This window comes from Branchiostoma belcheri, unplaced genomic scaffold (assembly GCF_001625305.1).
Source record: "Branchiostoma belcheri isolate BF01 breed outbred unplaced genomic scaffold, Haploidv18h27 scaffold406, whole genome shotgun sequence".
NCBI classification, from domain to species: Eukaryota; Metazoa; Chordata; class Leptocardii; order Amphioxiformes; family Branchiostomatidae; genus Branchiostoma; species Branchiostoma belcheri.
In genome coordinates, this window is record NW_017804028.1 from 53,538 (window position 1) to 69,088 (window position 15,551).

Genomic DNA, 15,551 nt, shown 5'->3' on the forward strand with positions numbered 1-15,551 from the left:
TCTCAAACTTTGTGTGGTGGTAAGGCCTTGGTCCAAACCTATAAGCATGGGTAAGGTTTGGACACCTAGTTACTTCTTGACATGGCAACGGCCATTTCTCAATATGGTGGATTTTCACCTTGTTAAGACATTAGTCTTTCCCACATAGACTATCTTTTACGTTCTGTATCTTACAGAAAAGAACACATTTTATTGCCTCTAACATACGTTATACTCCAATAAAGAAATTTATATCAAGTTTTACTTAAAATGCTTTTTGGGTGCGCAAAGAGATGTAGCAGAAGTTTAAAGATGAACTATTTTTTTAGAATTCCAAAATAGAGAAAAAAAACATTTTTGGAGCGTTTTAGCGAACCATGTTGTACAAACTTCTATAATTTTAGTTTGGGAATATAATTTGTTTTCGTCTAAAACTGTACCTCTTTTGAAACAGTCATGACATTCATGCAATTTCATGGAATTTTGTTGATTAGAAATTGATGATTCATGCTAATTTGATAAAGCTATGGTCTAAATCCAAGATTGCGGACATTCAATAACTCTAATATTCAGTAACCAGTTCTATTCTCTTAATCGCTTAAGTTTTCATCATGTGGCAGGAAGTAGATTCATTCTGACAAAGCCTTACAATCATGGTCAATTAAATTTTTTGATGCTTAATTTGCAATTGATTATGTACATCTCCCTACAAGATACTTACATACTAGTACCAAAAAATTATGAAAATACGTTATTCCTTTCTGGACTTATTCGCTTTAAAAGATTTTGCCAAAGACTTCCCTGCAGTTCCAAAACAAGCTGGTAGCAGGAAAAACGCAGAACACTTATTTAGCAGCAAAGCTATCTGTCACTAAAAATCCAAGACAGTAGCATGTTCAAGACAAAGGATACAAAAACCGGATGTTCTGCTGCAGTACCAAGGTCATCCACCAGGAGGCCCATATTTGACCTTGACATTTGTCTTCCTATGAGCTACCAACATGCTTCATTACAATCCAAAAAGGCGATTTAAAGTTATGCTGACTAAACATGTGTGGAAACACAAATACTCACACAGACACACTGACAGACACGCCAAAATACATCCATTTTCATGGAGGTAATAATACCCTCATTTTTATGGAGGTAATAATACCCCCACTTTATGGAGGTAAAAATGACTAATATTTTGCAAAGGAAGGGTTCAGAGGGAAATTGAAAAAAAAATATCCACCTTCGAAAAGGCAAACTTGACAAATATTTGGCGGAAGCCTACTCGCTAAATCCAACAAAAGTAGATGTGGCGTCTTTGGTTAGGCTACCTGCCGGCCAACCTGCACAGTCCATAATACACCCTTTTAACATTGATCCAACCAGACCTCGAGATATCAAGCTACTGCTGAGTAAGGCCGCGTTCACACCATGACGTTGTAAGCGGCCTCAAATCGCATTAAAGGTGCCTTGATCTCAAACCACTTCAGGAGGTAGTTTTGAAACGGTTGCACCGGATTACGATTTGCGTCTGAACGCAATGTGATTCCTACGCGACTTCACCGGTTTACTTTTCATTAAGACCCGGTCACTGATTACAAAGTGATATTTCTTTTTTTTGCCAAAATTTACGAGCCTCACCGCCTCTGGCGGGACGACGTAGGCTTTCGGCCGAGGTACGCTAGGAGAGGAGAGTGCAAATGCAAGCAGGTCGTTGAGCTCTTAAATTGATAACATGCTACTTTGCTTGTTTTTATCAAACAACAATGAATGTAGATTAGGCGAATCGTGATTGGGAACGGTTTGAAGGGAACGTGTGGCACGTGGACCAAATGTGAGGAATGCTTGTTAACTCGGGAATGACAATGAGATGGCATGTGCCAGATCAAAAACCAGGAGAAGGTAGCCAGGAGGGTCGCTAAAGAAGAGAGGAGGACTGGGATGAAATCAAGTCCAATCGCTCCAGCATGAGGCAGAATCCAAGGAGGACACCGGTCAGCCTGGAAGGAACAGCTGACAATGAGCTGCGTAACCACTAGAGTGGGTATCCCGAAGGTATACTCAGTAATCAATGAGCCAATTTCATGACCAAAATCACTACGCAAATGGGTCAGCTGCTGGGCATTGACTCCTGAGTATCAACCCCAGACTAACGGCATGTTTGAGCGTTTCAATGGGATAATGAAGAGGATTTTCCGGAAGTTAGAAGATGAATACGCAAATGATGGGTATGAGTACTTGCCCTACATATGCATACTCCGTGCGAGTCAACGGGTTTCTCGCCCTTTGAGCTTACTTATGGGCGACAAGTGAGAGGTCCCATTAAAGGGTTCTACGGGAGGCGTTGCTGAAAAATCCAGAGCTCGAACAAAGTGTGGTGGAGTTCATCACGGAGGTGAAGAACAGACTGGAGTGGATCAAGAAATGGTTGAAACAGATGCAGGAGAAAAAGAAATATTCCAACCTTTTTTTTTCGAACCGAATCATGTTGGATATGGCGTCATTCGAACCGAACGTTCGTTCGATCTGGAGTCGCCCGCGGTCATTTTCTTTATTATGGGTTCACCACACCACGAAGTGGTGGTGAACCCATATTGCTTTTTCTGATGTTTCTTCTCCTCCTCCTCCTCCTCCTGCCACTTCTTTAAATTGATTCAACTCCTTCATTTTTGGGCGAAATTACCTGTAATTTCGTATAGAGGTAGAGTGGGTAAATACCCTTAGGCGTTTTTAAAATTTTTTTGATACAAGCTTTTACAATCGTTTTATTTGCTTTTTAGTGGTCCCCATAGGAAAGTACTGTGGGGGCGTACGCGCGTGACGTAATAAGAAAGGAATTCGGGGGAAGGCCCAAATATGGGCATACAAGCAGGTGTGGTCATGTTTGCAGATGTGGCTGTTGATTGGCTGTTGGCTAATTAATTTATTTACTACCATTTTCACGTACCAGCGCAGCGCGGAAACCTTCTCTCCGTGGCAAAAGTCCCTCGGCAGCAAATCGTCCCTCGCGGCGGCATATTACTCGCGTCGCTCACAGAAAAAATTACGCCCACGCCCAACAAGACTGCGAAGGAGGCTAGTCTCGGCCGTGGGCCATGATACTCTGATATTGGATACCGATTCGTGTGATTCCTATAAACATTTCACCTAACTACGAACTAGTTGGAAGAATTATAGCTGCATGGATGCCTGTATATGATTTTAACAAACACTGAAAATCTGACGCAAAAACTGGCAGATATTTTGCTCTTCTCTGTTGGAACAACGCAAGCGGGAGGTCAATGACCTGCGCCCCGCGAGTACTGTAAACAACGGTACGTAATGTGTATCGTCGGCGCACGCGCGCGCGCCACGGTATCAACAATTTTCCACAATCTTCACCGACTAGTATTATATATTCTGTTATCGATTTCTGAAGAATCATCAAAATTGTAGAGTGTAACGCTATCTCCTAGAAAGTCCCTTACTAGTACTTGAAGCGATCGTTACCGCCATGTTGTTCACTTTATATGACATACAATGCAGAGAGTAATGGAAACGTGTCCAGATAGCTCGGTTGGTAACGCGCAGGGCTGCAAGTCCAGACATTACGAGTTCGAACCCCGGTACACTAGATATTTTTAATTATCCTTTTTACAATTTTTAACAATTTTAACATTTTTAACAATTTTAACCATTTTAACCATTTTACATTTTAACAATTTCAACATTTAATTTTAACATTTTCGTTTTAATATCCATTGCTTTGCTTTTAACATTCAAAAACTGATTGTTCTTACTCAAGAATTCCAATAACTTCGAATGTTAGTCTTTTGTATTTTTTCAACATACAAATCAAAATCACTTTGATGTTGTCACAAAAGTAACATCTGTGCGCGCATCGGTTTTCGTTCATTTAAAAACTACAAGTACAAAACATCTGGAAACTAAGCAAACATACTCAGTAAATTGATTGCTGTAATTCCCGATTTTTTTTCACTGTACCGCAACGCAAGCGGGGGGTCAATGTTCACGGTTTTCACTGTCACCTCTGTATTGTGAACTTATCATTACAGTTAGGAAATAATTCCCGGACTTTCTTTTTCCTGCAACTGTCACCACCGTGAATATATACTTCCGTGAACATGTCCATTTTTCTCAGGCCGTGAAAATTTTGCTTCCGTTAGTAGTAGTTACAATCTCGTCAAAAGTGTAAAGTAAAGCTGTCGAGATTTAAAGTGCGTGTCGTTGTATCTTTGTAAAAAAAAGGGAGATAATTGCCAAGTGCCAGTTTTGTAAATACCTGTCGAGATTCAAACAGCTTGTCCTTGTATAATTGCAGTATGATTTATTTAGAATCTCTCATTTTTGTTTGGGGAAGGGTATGGAGTGAAATTCCTACATTTGCTCCGAAGCAAATGTTGGCCTTTCTAGTGTTTCTCATTCTTTCCCTGCCATGTCGTAAAATGTGGTGAACCCATCGCTATATTTGCTCCAAAGCAAATATTGGCCTTTCTAGTTCCAACATGTAATCACTAGACGTGGTGAAGACACACTCAGGTTTTTTCAAATTATATTAATGCCGCCACCAACACAGGGGACAAATACATGACAGGACAATACTCATTTACACCTGAGCTAAGTGAGGAAAGTCGTGTAAAGTGCCTTTCCCAAGGGCACAGATCGGTGGCATGTCAGAACTCGAACCCAGGACTCTAAGTTCCGAGTCGCGCAGTCTGCCGCTACGCCACACGACCTCACCTCACCCGCGGTCATTTATGTAGTCATTGTGGGGGAACTTAAAGATCGTTATCATTGTTTACGCGGATATGAATAATACCATACACCTACTTAAGTGGCCTGACATGATTGCAAACATAATATTCTATTCGCAATAAAAACAGATTTAATTTATCTAAAAATATTTGCCTTCGACAGAAGGCTATAAAATCGATTTGGTACTGTTTGGCAGATTATGCACGATAAATTTTGAAGGTATGGTCCGAGGTTCACGATTTTTCGTAGGCAGGTTGTCTTAGTGATGGGCATTGTCAAGGCCAAAAATTTGCTTCGTGGGAGGTTACGCTTACGTGAATGGAGTTGACCTTTCGTGTTTTCGCTTTTTGTTGTACTCTAAATAACTCTGGAATCATTCAATGGTTGTCTATGATTTTTAGTTGGCAAGTTACCGTTGAGAATACGAAGGTCAAGTTCTGAAATGGGCCTCGTGGGGTGTTCCCGTGTCATTGAATTTGACCTTTTGTGTTGTCGTTATTGTTGTTAGCAGGATAATTCGAGAATCTGCAAATGGATGTTTACGATTTTTTGTGAGCAAGATACCCTTGACGATAGCAAGATCAAGTTCAGAAATGTGCGTCGTGGGAGGTCCGTACGTTACTGTAGTGTGTGGATGTGTGCACATCTTTAAGTGAAGGCACTTTAAGTCTTTTTGTCCTTTTTTGTAGGTGGCTAAGCTAACAGCACTACCCAAGGTAAACTAGCGTAAGGTAACAACAACACAGCCAGGGTGAAATTTGTTTGTTGAAACAACATTGCCCCGGCCAGGTTAGACTAGGTTAAGATAACAACAACACAACCAGGGTGAAGGGTTGTTTGCTGAAATAACATTACTGGTATTGGACACCGCGCGCTTTAACTATACGTTGGCTGTATAGAAGAAAATTAGTTCCATTTTGTATTGTTTTCTCTCATGTTTCTCCTCCTCCTCCCGCCATTTCTTTAAAGGGATTCAACTCAGCCGTTTTTCAGCCAAATGACCTGCAATTTGGCATGATAGTAGAGTGGGCAAATACCCAAAGCCTTTTTTTATCTTTTTTTTAAACAGGCCTTTAGAATGTTTTATTTGTTAGTTTTTTTGGTCATTTTCAGGCAAAAAATGTACATTTTTGGATCTGGAGCCCTGGTACTAAAACTAAAAGACCTCAGGTTTGGTATGGGGATACCCTAGACACATGTACAAAGACTGCTGTTCACACTTTTGTCGTACCCCACTTCAAATTGTGTAAAATAGGGATTTTCGGCTATTTTCGGACCAAAAATGTACAATTTCTGCTCCTGTGCCCTTATATTAAAACCCTTGCCTGAAATTTGGTGTAGGAGATCCTTTGATACAATCCCACTGAAATTTATCCACGCTTTTGGCGTGTGTCACTTTAAAATTATGTAAAATGGGACTTTTTTGCTATTTTTGACAAAAAAGGACATTTTTGGCTCCTATGCGCTAATACCAAAACCAAATGACCCGAAAGTCAGCAAAAAGGTAGCTTGGCACCAAATGATTAGACTATAGTGTTCACAATGCAGATTCAACCATTTGAAATACTTTTATTTACCTTTTTTTTAGTAAAAACAGCGATTGTAGCTTGAAAACCCGAATCCCCAACTGGCAGTTCAAATAGAACACTTCAGGGTTCTACATGTTCCCAAAGCAGAAGGGGTTGGGAGATTCCATTGCTGCATGGGGTATAAACTGTGGGAACAGTTCACATTTTGAGGGGTGATTTAGGAACGATCCATTTGCGCGGGAGGGGGATAGGTCTATTTTTGGTATTGAAGATGTGGTGAAGCCATGCTGGATTTACTCCTGAGCAAATATCGGCCTTTCTAGGGGAAATTTGGGGAGGAAGAATGGGCGAAATGTGCTGTATTTGCTGTTGAGCAAATGTCGGCCTTTCTAGTTAAAGTAGTTTTTGTCGTTTTGAAGTTTGGATCGCTGCCCATCGGAGGCCAATTTTCCTCTCCTTTTCGCCGAATTCTACGATCCGCATTTTCATAGAAAGACATGGTACAGGCTAGGTGAATAGTATGTTGCTTCGTTCACAAAAAGACTCTCTGACCACTATAACTACGATAATCATCTTTTAAAAAAACCTACACTATACACACAAACAACACCCACCAAAACAATATCACACAGTTAAAGCCATGAGACTTGCGAACTGTAGTTTAAATTTAAAATCTTGATTTGTGTCGAACGATTGTCAACAGTTTGTGGCATTTGGGAATAATTGGTCTTAGAAGTTTAAAAAATGAATTTTTTGCGAGTTCTTCGGCTTTAGAAACACTAGAAAAAAGCCGGCTAAAATTTCAATTTTTTATAATGTTTAATAAAATGAAAAAATAGGGCATTTAATGGGAAATCTATGGCCGGTTTTAGTTATAGTATCGATATGTTCTAGAATAAGTATTTTACTCGCGTGAGGGTTATTTCACACACATTTCAGCACTGTTAACACAACAGCAGCATTTGAGGTATATGCAGTGCGGATTTTATCACATTTCGACAAGAAAGTCCCTGCGAAACTGTTTATTTTAAGGAAAGAATCACCGTTGAGACCGGCTTCACGGAAGCTGCGCATGGAATCCAGGTATCCTGATACCCTCCCAAATTGGAATCTTTAATCTAGAATTTGACCACCGTGGAAGGTCTGGTACGACAAGAAGGCCAGAGACAGACAGTTCGAGTTCAGAGAAGAAGTTCTCGTCTTGCTCCCACCTCTGCAAGCAAACTGAAGAAACAGTGGACTGGATTGTACAATGTCACGCGGCAAGAAAGCGACGTCAACTATGAAGTGGATACGGGGCGTCGTCTGAAGAGGAAGAGATGTACCACGTTAACCTCCTACGTCCTTGGGAGAAGCCGGTGCATATCGCAGCTTTCTTGATTCCTGGAGGAAGTGCCGGGACTCACTGGTTCTGAATGGGATTATCAGGGATGCTAGAGCACAATAAAAAACTGTCCCTCTAGCATGCAGAATTAAACCTCAACAGAAAACCTTCCCGGACTGATTAATCTGTACACCTGGGGTCCGCGCGGACCCCAAGGTAGCTTTTTTGCTAATTTTTAGAAATTATCAACATACTACCAGCTCAATTTCTTTGCAAATTGATGTGTAAACCTCTGAGTCCACATTACGTACAAAAACCATACATTTTGACCTTTTCCTATTTTTTGGTGAAGAAAAGACAAAAAGAAAAAATACCCGATTTTTGAACCCTATTCAGACCGAGTGGTATATTAAAGCCCGCATCAGCATTAATCTTAAATAGCGCCTGAACGGCTTGAGCTAGAACCATCAAATTTAGTGACCACTTCTAAAATGTATCCTGAAAAATTTCATATTAGTTAAATAAGTTAATGATTTTTGTGTTGCCATGGCAACGGGTTTCTGACAGGCAGTTTCTTGGGAAAAATCAGTAATTTTTGTTTAAATATAAATTTTTTCTGGGTTTTATATATTCTTTATACCCAATAACACTTCCTTTCTGACATTAATAACATCTTACATAATTAACGATAAGTTAAATAATTTAATATTCATAATATATTCTAATTTGGTTCTCTGAAAAGTTGGTGGCTATACGATAAGTGCATAAAAACATATAAAAACGGAAATATAGTAATGTATAAGAACGCCAGTGTATGATTACGATCGAAAGCCGGCTGGGGTCTGCAGCTATGTGAAAGCATTCTACAGCACTCGTACGGCCCAGGTAAAGTGCCCAGATTTAGCATCTGATCCTTTTTAGCTCAAAGTTGGCACGTTTCTGAAGGACACAATTGCCTGTCAAGATTCCTTTGCCTGTCATCAATCTGCCACTGGAATACTTCCATACTTGCTTACAAGGAGGTGACATTTGTATTTGCCGATGACCTACCTGTGACTGCAAGCAAGTCAAGATCAATGCAGCGTATTCTAAATACATTGCAGAGAAATCTGCCTGATATCCACTTATATTTGAAACCTAAGAAATCCAAAACCCTCCGTATCTCTGCTGGCTCAATTTAAAATGTCGTCTTCTCTATCGGCAACCACCGGTTGGACAACATCATCATCGCTGATATTCTGAGGGAATCAATTATAGGAACAAGTGAGAGAAATGGGATCATGAATACCAATGCATCACCTTTAAATGAAAAATATATAGAAACTACGTACAATGTGCTATTAAGTACTTACTGTCAGTCCATGACATCACACGTTTACAGCTACAAGAAATGAACAACAGCGTCACACAGTACTTGAAAATTAGGGCGGTTTAAAGAGCTCAACATACCCCGGAATCCTGTACCACAATCAGGGTCTGGGTCTTTCCTCGGTAGAGCAGATCTACCTCCAACAGCATGCTACCGTCATCGTCTGAAAAGAGTCCAGCTTTCCTGACGGGAGCGTGACAGTAGATTCTGGATCGGGTCTTAGATAACATGTCCTGAACATAGTAACATGGGCATCCCATGTACATGTAAGATCAGCTGACACTCGCACTCTAACCCCTGCTTCTCCTATTGGTTCAGTTAGTCATCACTACTTATGAGAAATTGGGCTGGTCTCAATCCTGAAATTTCTGACTCGGGGAGAAGAGTTGCTGTTACAGTCCTATTCGATAACCCGTAACCTACGTGAGTATTCATAACCTAGAAGTGGCCTAACGTCCGTGTTACGTTGTGACCACAAATTAAAAAAAAAGTTTTTACGTGGTAACCATTTGCATTTGTTAACCACCTACAATAGGGTGTGGGAGCACAGGTACATTCTTCTTACTCCTTTTGCTGATGATCAGTCTTACCTTTAGAACAAAATGCTCGTGATGCAGACAGAAAAAGAACTATTGGACTTTTATCATGTTGTAGGCAGCTTGCTACACAAATAGTGCAAAAGGTCAAACAGTGCTATACATCAATGTGTACCTTTATTATATTGATTATATTGATTATATCAATTGCGTTCAGTAGTTGTTAGGGGGTGGGGTGGTGTGATCCTCCCCTGTCCCATGAACCCGGTCTAGATAGAGTTAAACAATTTGGTTAAACTAGCAGAAGGCAAAGGTTTTTTTTGTCCTATATGACCACCTACCTACAATAGAAAGGAAACATGTATTTTTTTATATTACAAAAAGGGATTTGGTTGTCTCAGAATATATATATTTTTTTTAAATCTAGGAAAGATTGTTAACTAAACCTAAAGTATTAACGAGAATGGTTGATTATTAATTGAAACACATTCGCCTCAGTCCAATGAAACGTTACATTGTTGATAACATGTTAATATTGGACATGACATGCATAGATGGGTCAGAAATTTTTGTTAAAATAATTGAATAAGTTTAAACCTGTTTGTTTGTTTGTTTGATTTCAGAATTCACTGAATACGTTTTATTTCGTCGTTTACGAAAAAAAGAAAATAATATACTGTCGCACTGGAAAGACGGGAAGCACTACAACATCAACACTGTTGTACAATTTGGAAAATGGATTAAATGTAAAAGCAGTTGCAATGAAGACGTCCAATAGCCTGTCCAAACCTAGACTGTTAAATTCGTATACTGAGGAAGAAATAGCTCTACGTCTGTCGACATATTATACTATTGTGGTCACGAGAAATCCAATAGAAAGGTAGGAAACCATTTAGAATTAACTAAACACATTTGATTTTAATGAATTTTGTTTAAAAACGGTGATTGCGAATTGTAATGATTTTTTGTACAATTGAAACTATCTGGGCTTTTCAAGATTATTACTGTTGTTAACATTTTTAACATTCATATTCGGTGCATGTTGCGACATTATGCTATTATGAATTATGCACCCCTCCTCACGTATTGCAGGTTGTCCTTTTTAAATGCAAATTTTGCGGTGTGAATTTGGATCTCGCGTATTACTCCCACTTGCTGAAAAATCATAAAAAATCGACTCATGAACTACTATAACTTTTACTGTGAATTATATATTCACACAGAAACATTCTGGCAGTGTTGTATTCAAAAGAGGGAGAAACTATTGTTCAAGGTAACTGTACACTAGAAATGCATTCGTTTATTCCTTTATTTCGATAACCTTTTTTTTAATCACAATTTAGTATTGTTTTCACATAAAACGTTCATTTCAATTTTATTAATCAATTTGCATTGCGTTTTAAAGCTGTATCTTAAAAAAAATGTAATTTTAAAAATTCAAATATTACAACAATTTTGATGTATGCAAATCTGATACTGCCTTTGTTCCAGGGGATGGAGAGTCTGCGTGTTTACGAGTTTATGTAGTTATGGTAGTTAATTAACCATTAAAACTGCTGGGAAGGTCACAGTGGGGGAACTTCCTCACTGTTCTTGTCCAGGGTAAGAAACTCATGGGTTAGAATTTTTTATTATAACTTTTATTCGGGTAATTTGATATTTTCCAGGTTGGCATCGGCTTGGATGAGTAGATTTCTAAGGAACCCTCAACTTCGGTTCAACGAACGGTACCGAAGTATGCTTCAGACGATTTCTTTAAAGGAATCCAACATAGTTAAAGAGGTATAAGCATTCATAAATCTTTATGTAACTTTAACGATATAAAAATATAATATTTTAAAAGGAGTAATCACTTGGCTATATGGTATAGCATAATTTCGTTTGCAAAAAAAGTTTATCTTAAGAGTAGCATTTACGGCACAAAAGTATTGCCTTCGGTAGTCTCTCTTTATACTCTTATAATTATGCTAATGATGTCTTTTTTTTCATAACCTATTTATTAATATTTCTCTCTTTCTCAGTAACATTTTCATGGTGTAACTTCAATTTGATTACCATTTAATTGTATCAACTTAAGATTTCGAAATATCCGATCATTTTTTCGGAGGTCATATAGATCTCTTTGACATTTTTTTTATTTTTTATTTTCTTAATCATAAAAAAAACTGGTTTCTGCATTTAAAAAATAGCCGAGATGAGCTAGAACCTGTACCAATTATTTCTGGCCCCTAGGTATCAACTGCTCAAAAATCAATGACGTGATATGTCGACATCACGAGATAAGACATGGACGTTTTTTTCTACAATTTCCAACATGTAATCACAAGACGTGGTGACGGCATTGCGAACCTAACGTTCGTTCGATCTGGAGTCACCCGCGGTCATTTTTTTTAAATTCCAACATGTAATCACTAGACGTGGTGACGACACACTCAAGTTTTTTAAACTTATATTAATGCCGCCACCAACACAGGGGACAATACAATACTCATTTTTACCTGAGCAAAGTTAGGAAAGTTGTGTAAAGTGCATTTCCCAAGGGCACAAGATCGGTGGCATGTCAGGACTCGAAGCCGGGACCTCTAGTTTCCGAGTCGAACACTCTGCCGCTACGCCACACGACCCCACGACGTAGCGCTACATACCCATAAAATCTATTTTGAGGTCAAACTTAACTCTTTTTTTTAATTCAAAGACATCCGATGCGATTTTTAGGACAGTGAAACTTGAAATATTCTGAATAAGGCAATCTTTGTGATATTGACATATACTGTTTCTCCTTAGCACATGTTATACCTTGGACTTTTAAAACTGCAAAAACAAGCTCCAAGAGGAGTCCTTTCTTTTCTGGGTGGTATCCTAAAAATCAGCCAGTAAACCTTCCAGTAACCATTTTCCGTCAGAATTTGGGTAATTTTTGCTCCATGAGGTCCAATATACACTGGGATAGTGTGGTTTCAACTTAGTATGTAGATAAGTGACTATAGAATATTGGCTCTGAAAACTCGGGTTTCCAAGCCCTAAAACTGCACTGGGTGTCTTTAATATGAATTTAATTTCCAATTAATAACCAATGACCAGAATGACAATGACTTTATTAGCAAAAAGCAGACTTACATAGTAGAGTCTGAAGTATTATGCTAATTTACATCTGACATCTTTAAAATCAATCACAATATTTAAAAAAGCTATCAATTAAAGGATTTAAAAACATAAATCATATTGCTATATTTTTTTAATCGTTATTTAGAAAATCGTTATAGTCTACAGAAAGCCATATTCGTTGAACTAGAATAGTTAAGCATTTTGTGTTGGGAGGAAACAGTCTGATTGTATAGGGAACAGGAATGGCCGTTGTAGACGTTCCGTTCTGCATGCCGGCAGTGTTAGGTGGTGACTGTTCCGTAATGTCCTTCCCGTCTGCTGTTGTCTGTCGCTGGTGATCATGTGGTGCAGAGGGTGATCACAAGCACGCATCTGGTCAATGAGTTTTATTGCTGCTGCTTCTCGCCTGTGTTAAAGACTGGGCAGAAAATTTGCCGACGGGGTACTACTGTTCCGGTTTATGATCTTTACGGCCCTTTTTGCACGGATTCGAGCATGTTTGACTGACTGATCGTGCATCCGACATACACAACGTTAGCATACTCCAAGTGGGGCCTGATGAGAGTTGTGTACAGCGTTGTTAAGTCGTACGCGGGCATGCCACCCTTGGTGAGTAAACGGAGGTAGTGAAGGAGCTGCGATGCTTTTTTCGTCACGTGTGTGATGTGATTGTCCCACTTGAGGTTGGAGCTGATCTTCAAGCCCAGGTAGGTGACACATGTGATAACCTTTCCTTACAAGAAGGAGGGAGGTCGATAACCTTTCCTCCAACAAGGAGGGCGGTCTGGAGGCACTCTGGAGAAACATATCCTGAGCTCGTACGATTTGTCTCCATTAATGATCGTGCTGTTCTGGTTGCAATGACACAGGGGATGCATCTCGATAGTCCTATGTCATCAGCGTACCCAATGTTAGTGGTTGTTGGGTATTTTACAGACCGCGTAGACATATAAACAAGGAATAAGTAAGGTGATAGCACTCCCCCCTGAGGTGCTCCTGAAGTGATATCCTTCCAGCTGCTCAGTTGACCGTTGGCGGCGACACGTTGTCTTCTGTCAGACAGGTAACTGCAGATCCACGTCAGCGTTTTTACGGTGATGTCGCGGGTGGACAGGTGCTGTAGAAGAATCCCATTTGTCGAACGCCTTCGACATGTCGGCAAGTAGCTCACGCACAACTGAAGTCTGTTTGTTGTCAAGGCTTGTGAACCAGGACTGGTATGCCTTCAGCAGTGTGGCAGTAGTAGAGGACTTAGGCATGTATGCAAACTGGTCTTTAATCCAGGGTTTCATTATGGGGAAGAGTTTGTTGTGTACAAGTCTCTCCTGGACCTTACCCAGCGAGGAGATCAAGGAGATTGGTCCCAAGCCTTTCCTCGAGATCGGATGAGAAGTTTTGGGTACCGGACAGATGCTGGCCGTCTTCCAAGCAGAAGGCATGACGCCGGAGTTGACGCCGTTCATCTGCTTTCAACATTTCTGGGCATATCCCGTCATCTCCCGGTGCTTTACCGTACTTAAGCTTTCTGATTGCTTCTTTCACTTCCCAGACAGTAATGTTATTCAGGATGATATCGAGGTCTACTTCTGCCTCTGTGATGCCAGGGAGTGTCTGGGGTTGTGGTCTGTTCAGACTCTCTTTTAAATGGTCTTTCCATCTCTCAGGCTTTACCGTTCTTCAGTGATAGTTGTTCCATATGCATCTTAGGTCTGTACTGGGACATCATGGTTTGTGGTGTTTACTCTGTGCCGCTATTTCAGCCTCACTGGCAAGCTTTTCTGTGTAATTTCTTTTCTCCTTTCTGGCTGTCTTTTTTTACTTCTCTGTCTTTCTCTTGTTTTAAAATTTCTCCTGGAGTCTTGGAGACAGTAATTTAGTAACTTCTTTTTGATTTGCTTTCTCTCTTCATTTACTGTCTGTGCAATCTTAAGCCTCGAGCCTCGGTCAAAACCCGCCGTGCGTGCTTTTTCTCCGTACGTTTTTTGGGAGGCTACGTCTGCTACATTTTTTTTGTGAAAACGTGAGGAAGGAGTGGCGTCGACGCACGTCAGTCGCACGTCAGTCGCACGGTTGCGAAAGGTGTAAGAGTGTGGTCTGCACGCCACGTCTGGCCGTGAGTGGTTGCGTGCATCGTTCGTTGCGCAAGTGGTAAGTGAGTTGTACGTGCTTAGAGCGTACGATCTATGTGCGATTGTAAATTTACCGTAAGGAAGCCGTACTCACATGTGCTTCTTACTTACAGGGCGTAAGGGACACGCACGTCGCCCGTACTTACACGCACGTGTGGTGAATCCGCTAACCGCACGTAGAAAATGTTTTACATGCACTTAAAGTTCTGTGGCGTGTATGCGTGATCCAGGGACTTCCAGTCTCTGATCTTTCGAGGGAGGAAGGGGTAAAAACGGTAGTTTGTGCAGCAGGACAACTGAAGGTACTGCTGACTGTGTCCTCACCGGCGCCTCGTGGTGTTACTGGGAAGGGAATTCAATGTGTCGCAACTCAAGCGACGGTCACAACCCGCCGCAGGTGCTTCTGCGTGCTGTCTACGTGCAAAAACGTGGGCAATCGTAGGGCATCCGTGCGTGGTGAGTAACACCTCCGTACGAAATCCTACGGATTTGGGAGCACGCAGACACGCCGTAGAACTTTAAGTGCATGTAAAACTTTTTCTACGTGCGGTCTGCGAATTTATCACCCGTGCGTGCGAATACGTGCCACTCGCGTGCCCCGTACAGCCTATGAGCATTCAACGTACGGACTCCGTGAGTCTAACTTCACTATTCTCACGTGCAATTGCTGTACGGACAGCGCAAAAAGCACGTGCGTGCCACGCACGGTGCTTGCGTCATCCGTGCTTACTCTTCACTTCCCAGTTGACCTGCTCAATGACCACGCAGAACACACGTCCACCATACCAGGTGCTCCGCACGTGCAACGCACGTGCAACGCACGTGATTTCTACA

General features: G+C 40.7%; 1 protein-coding gene across 1 annotated transcript; it reads right to left on the minus strand.

The window, feature by feature from the left end:
* Positions 1 to 13,643: 13,643 nt before the first annotated feature.
* Positions 13,644 to 14,051, minus strand: LOC109477691. Its single transcript, XM_019779037.1, has one exon. The coding sequence runs from the start codon at positions 14,049 to 14,051 to the stop codon at positions 13,644 to 13,646; it is 408 nt and encodes a 135-aa protein (XP_019634596.1).
* Positions 14,052 to 15,551: the final 1,500 nt, after the last annotated feature.

What these genes read in the sequence shown, in the direction of transcription:
- LOC109477691 (XM_019779037.1), bottom strand. Translation starts at nt 14,051, where the DNA reads ATGAACGGCGTCAACTCCGGCGTCATGCCTTCTGCTTGGAAGACGGCC.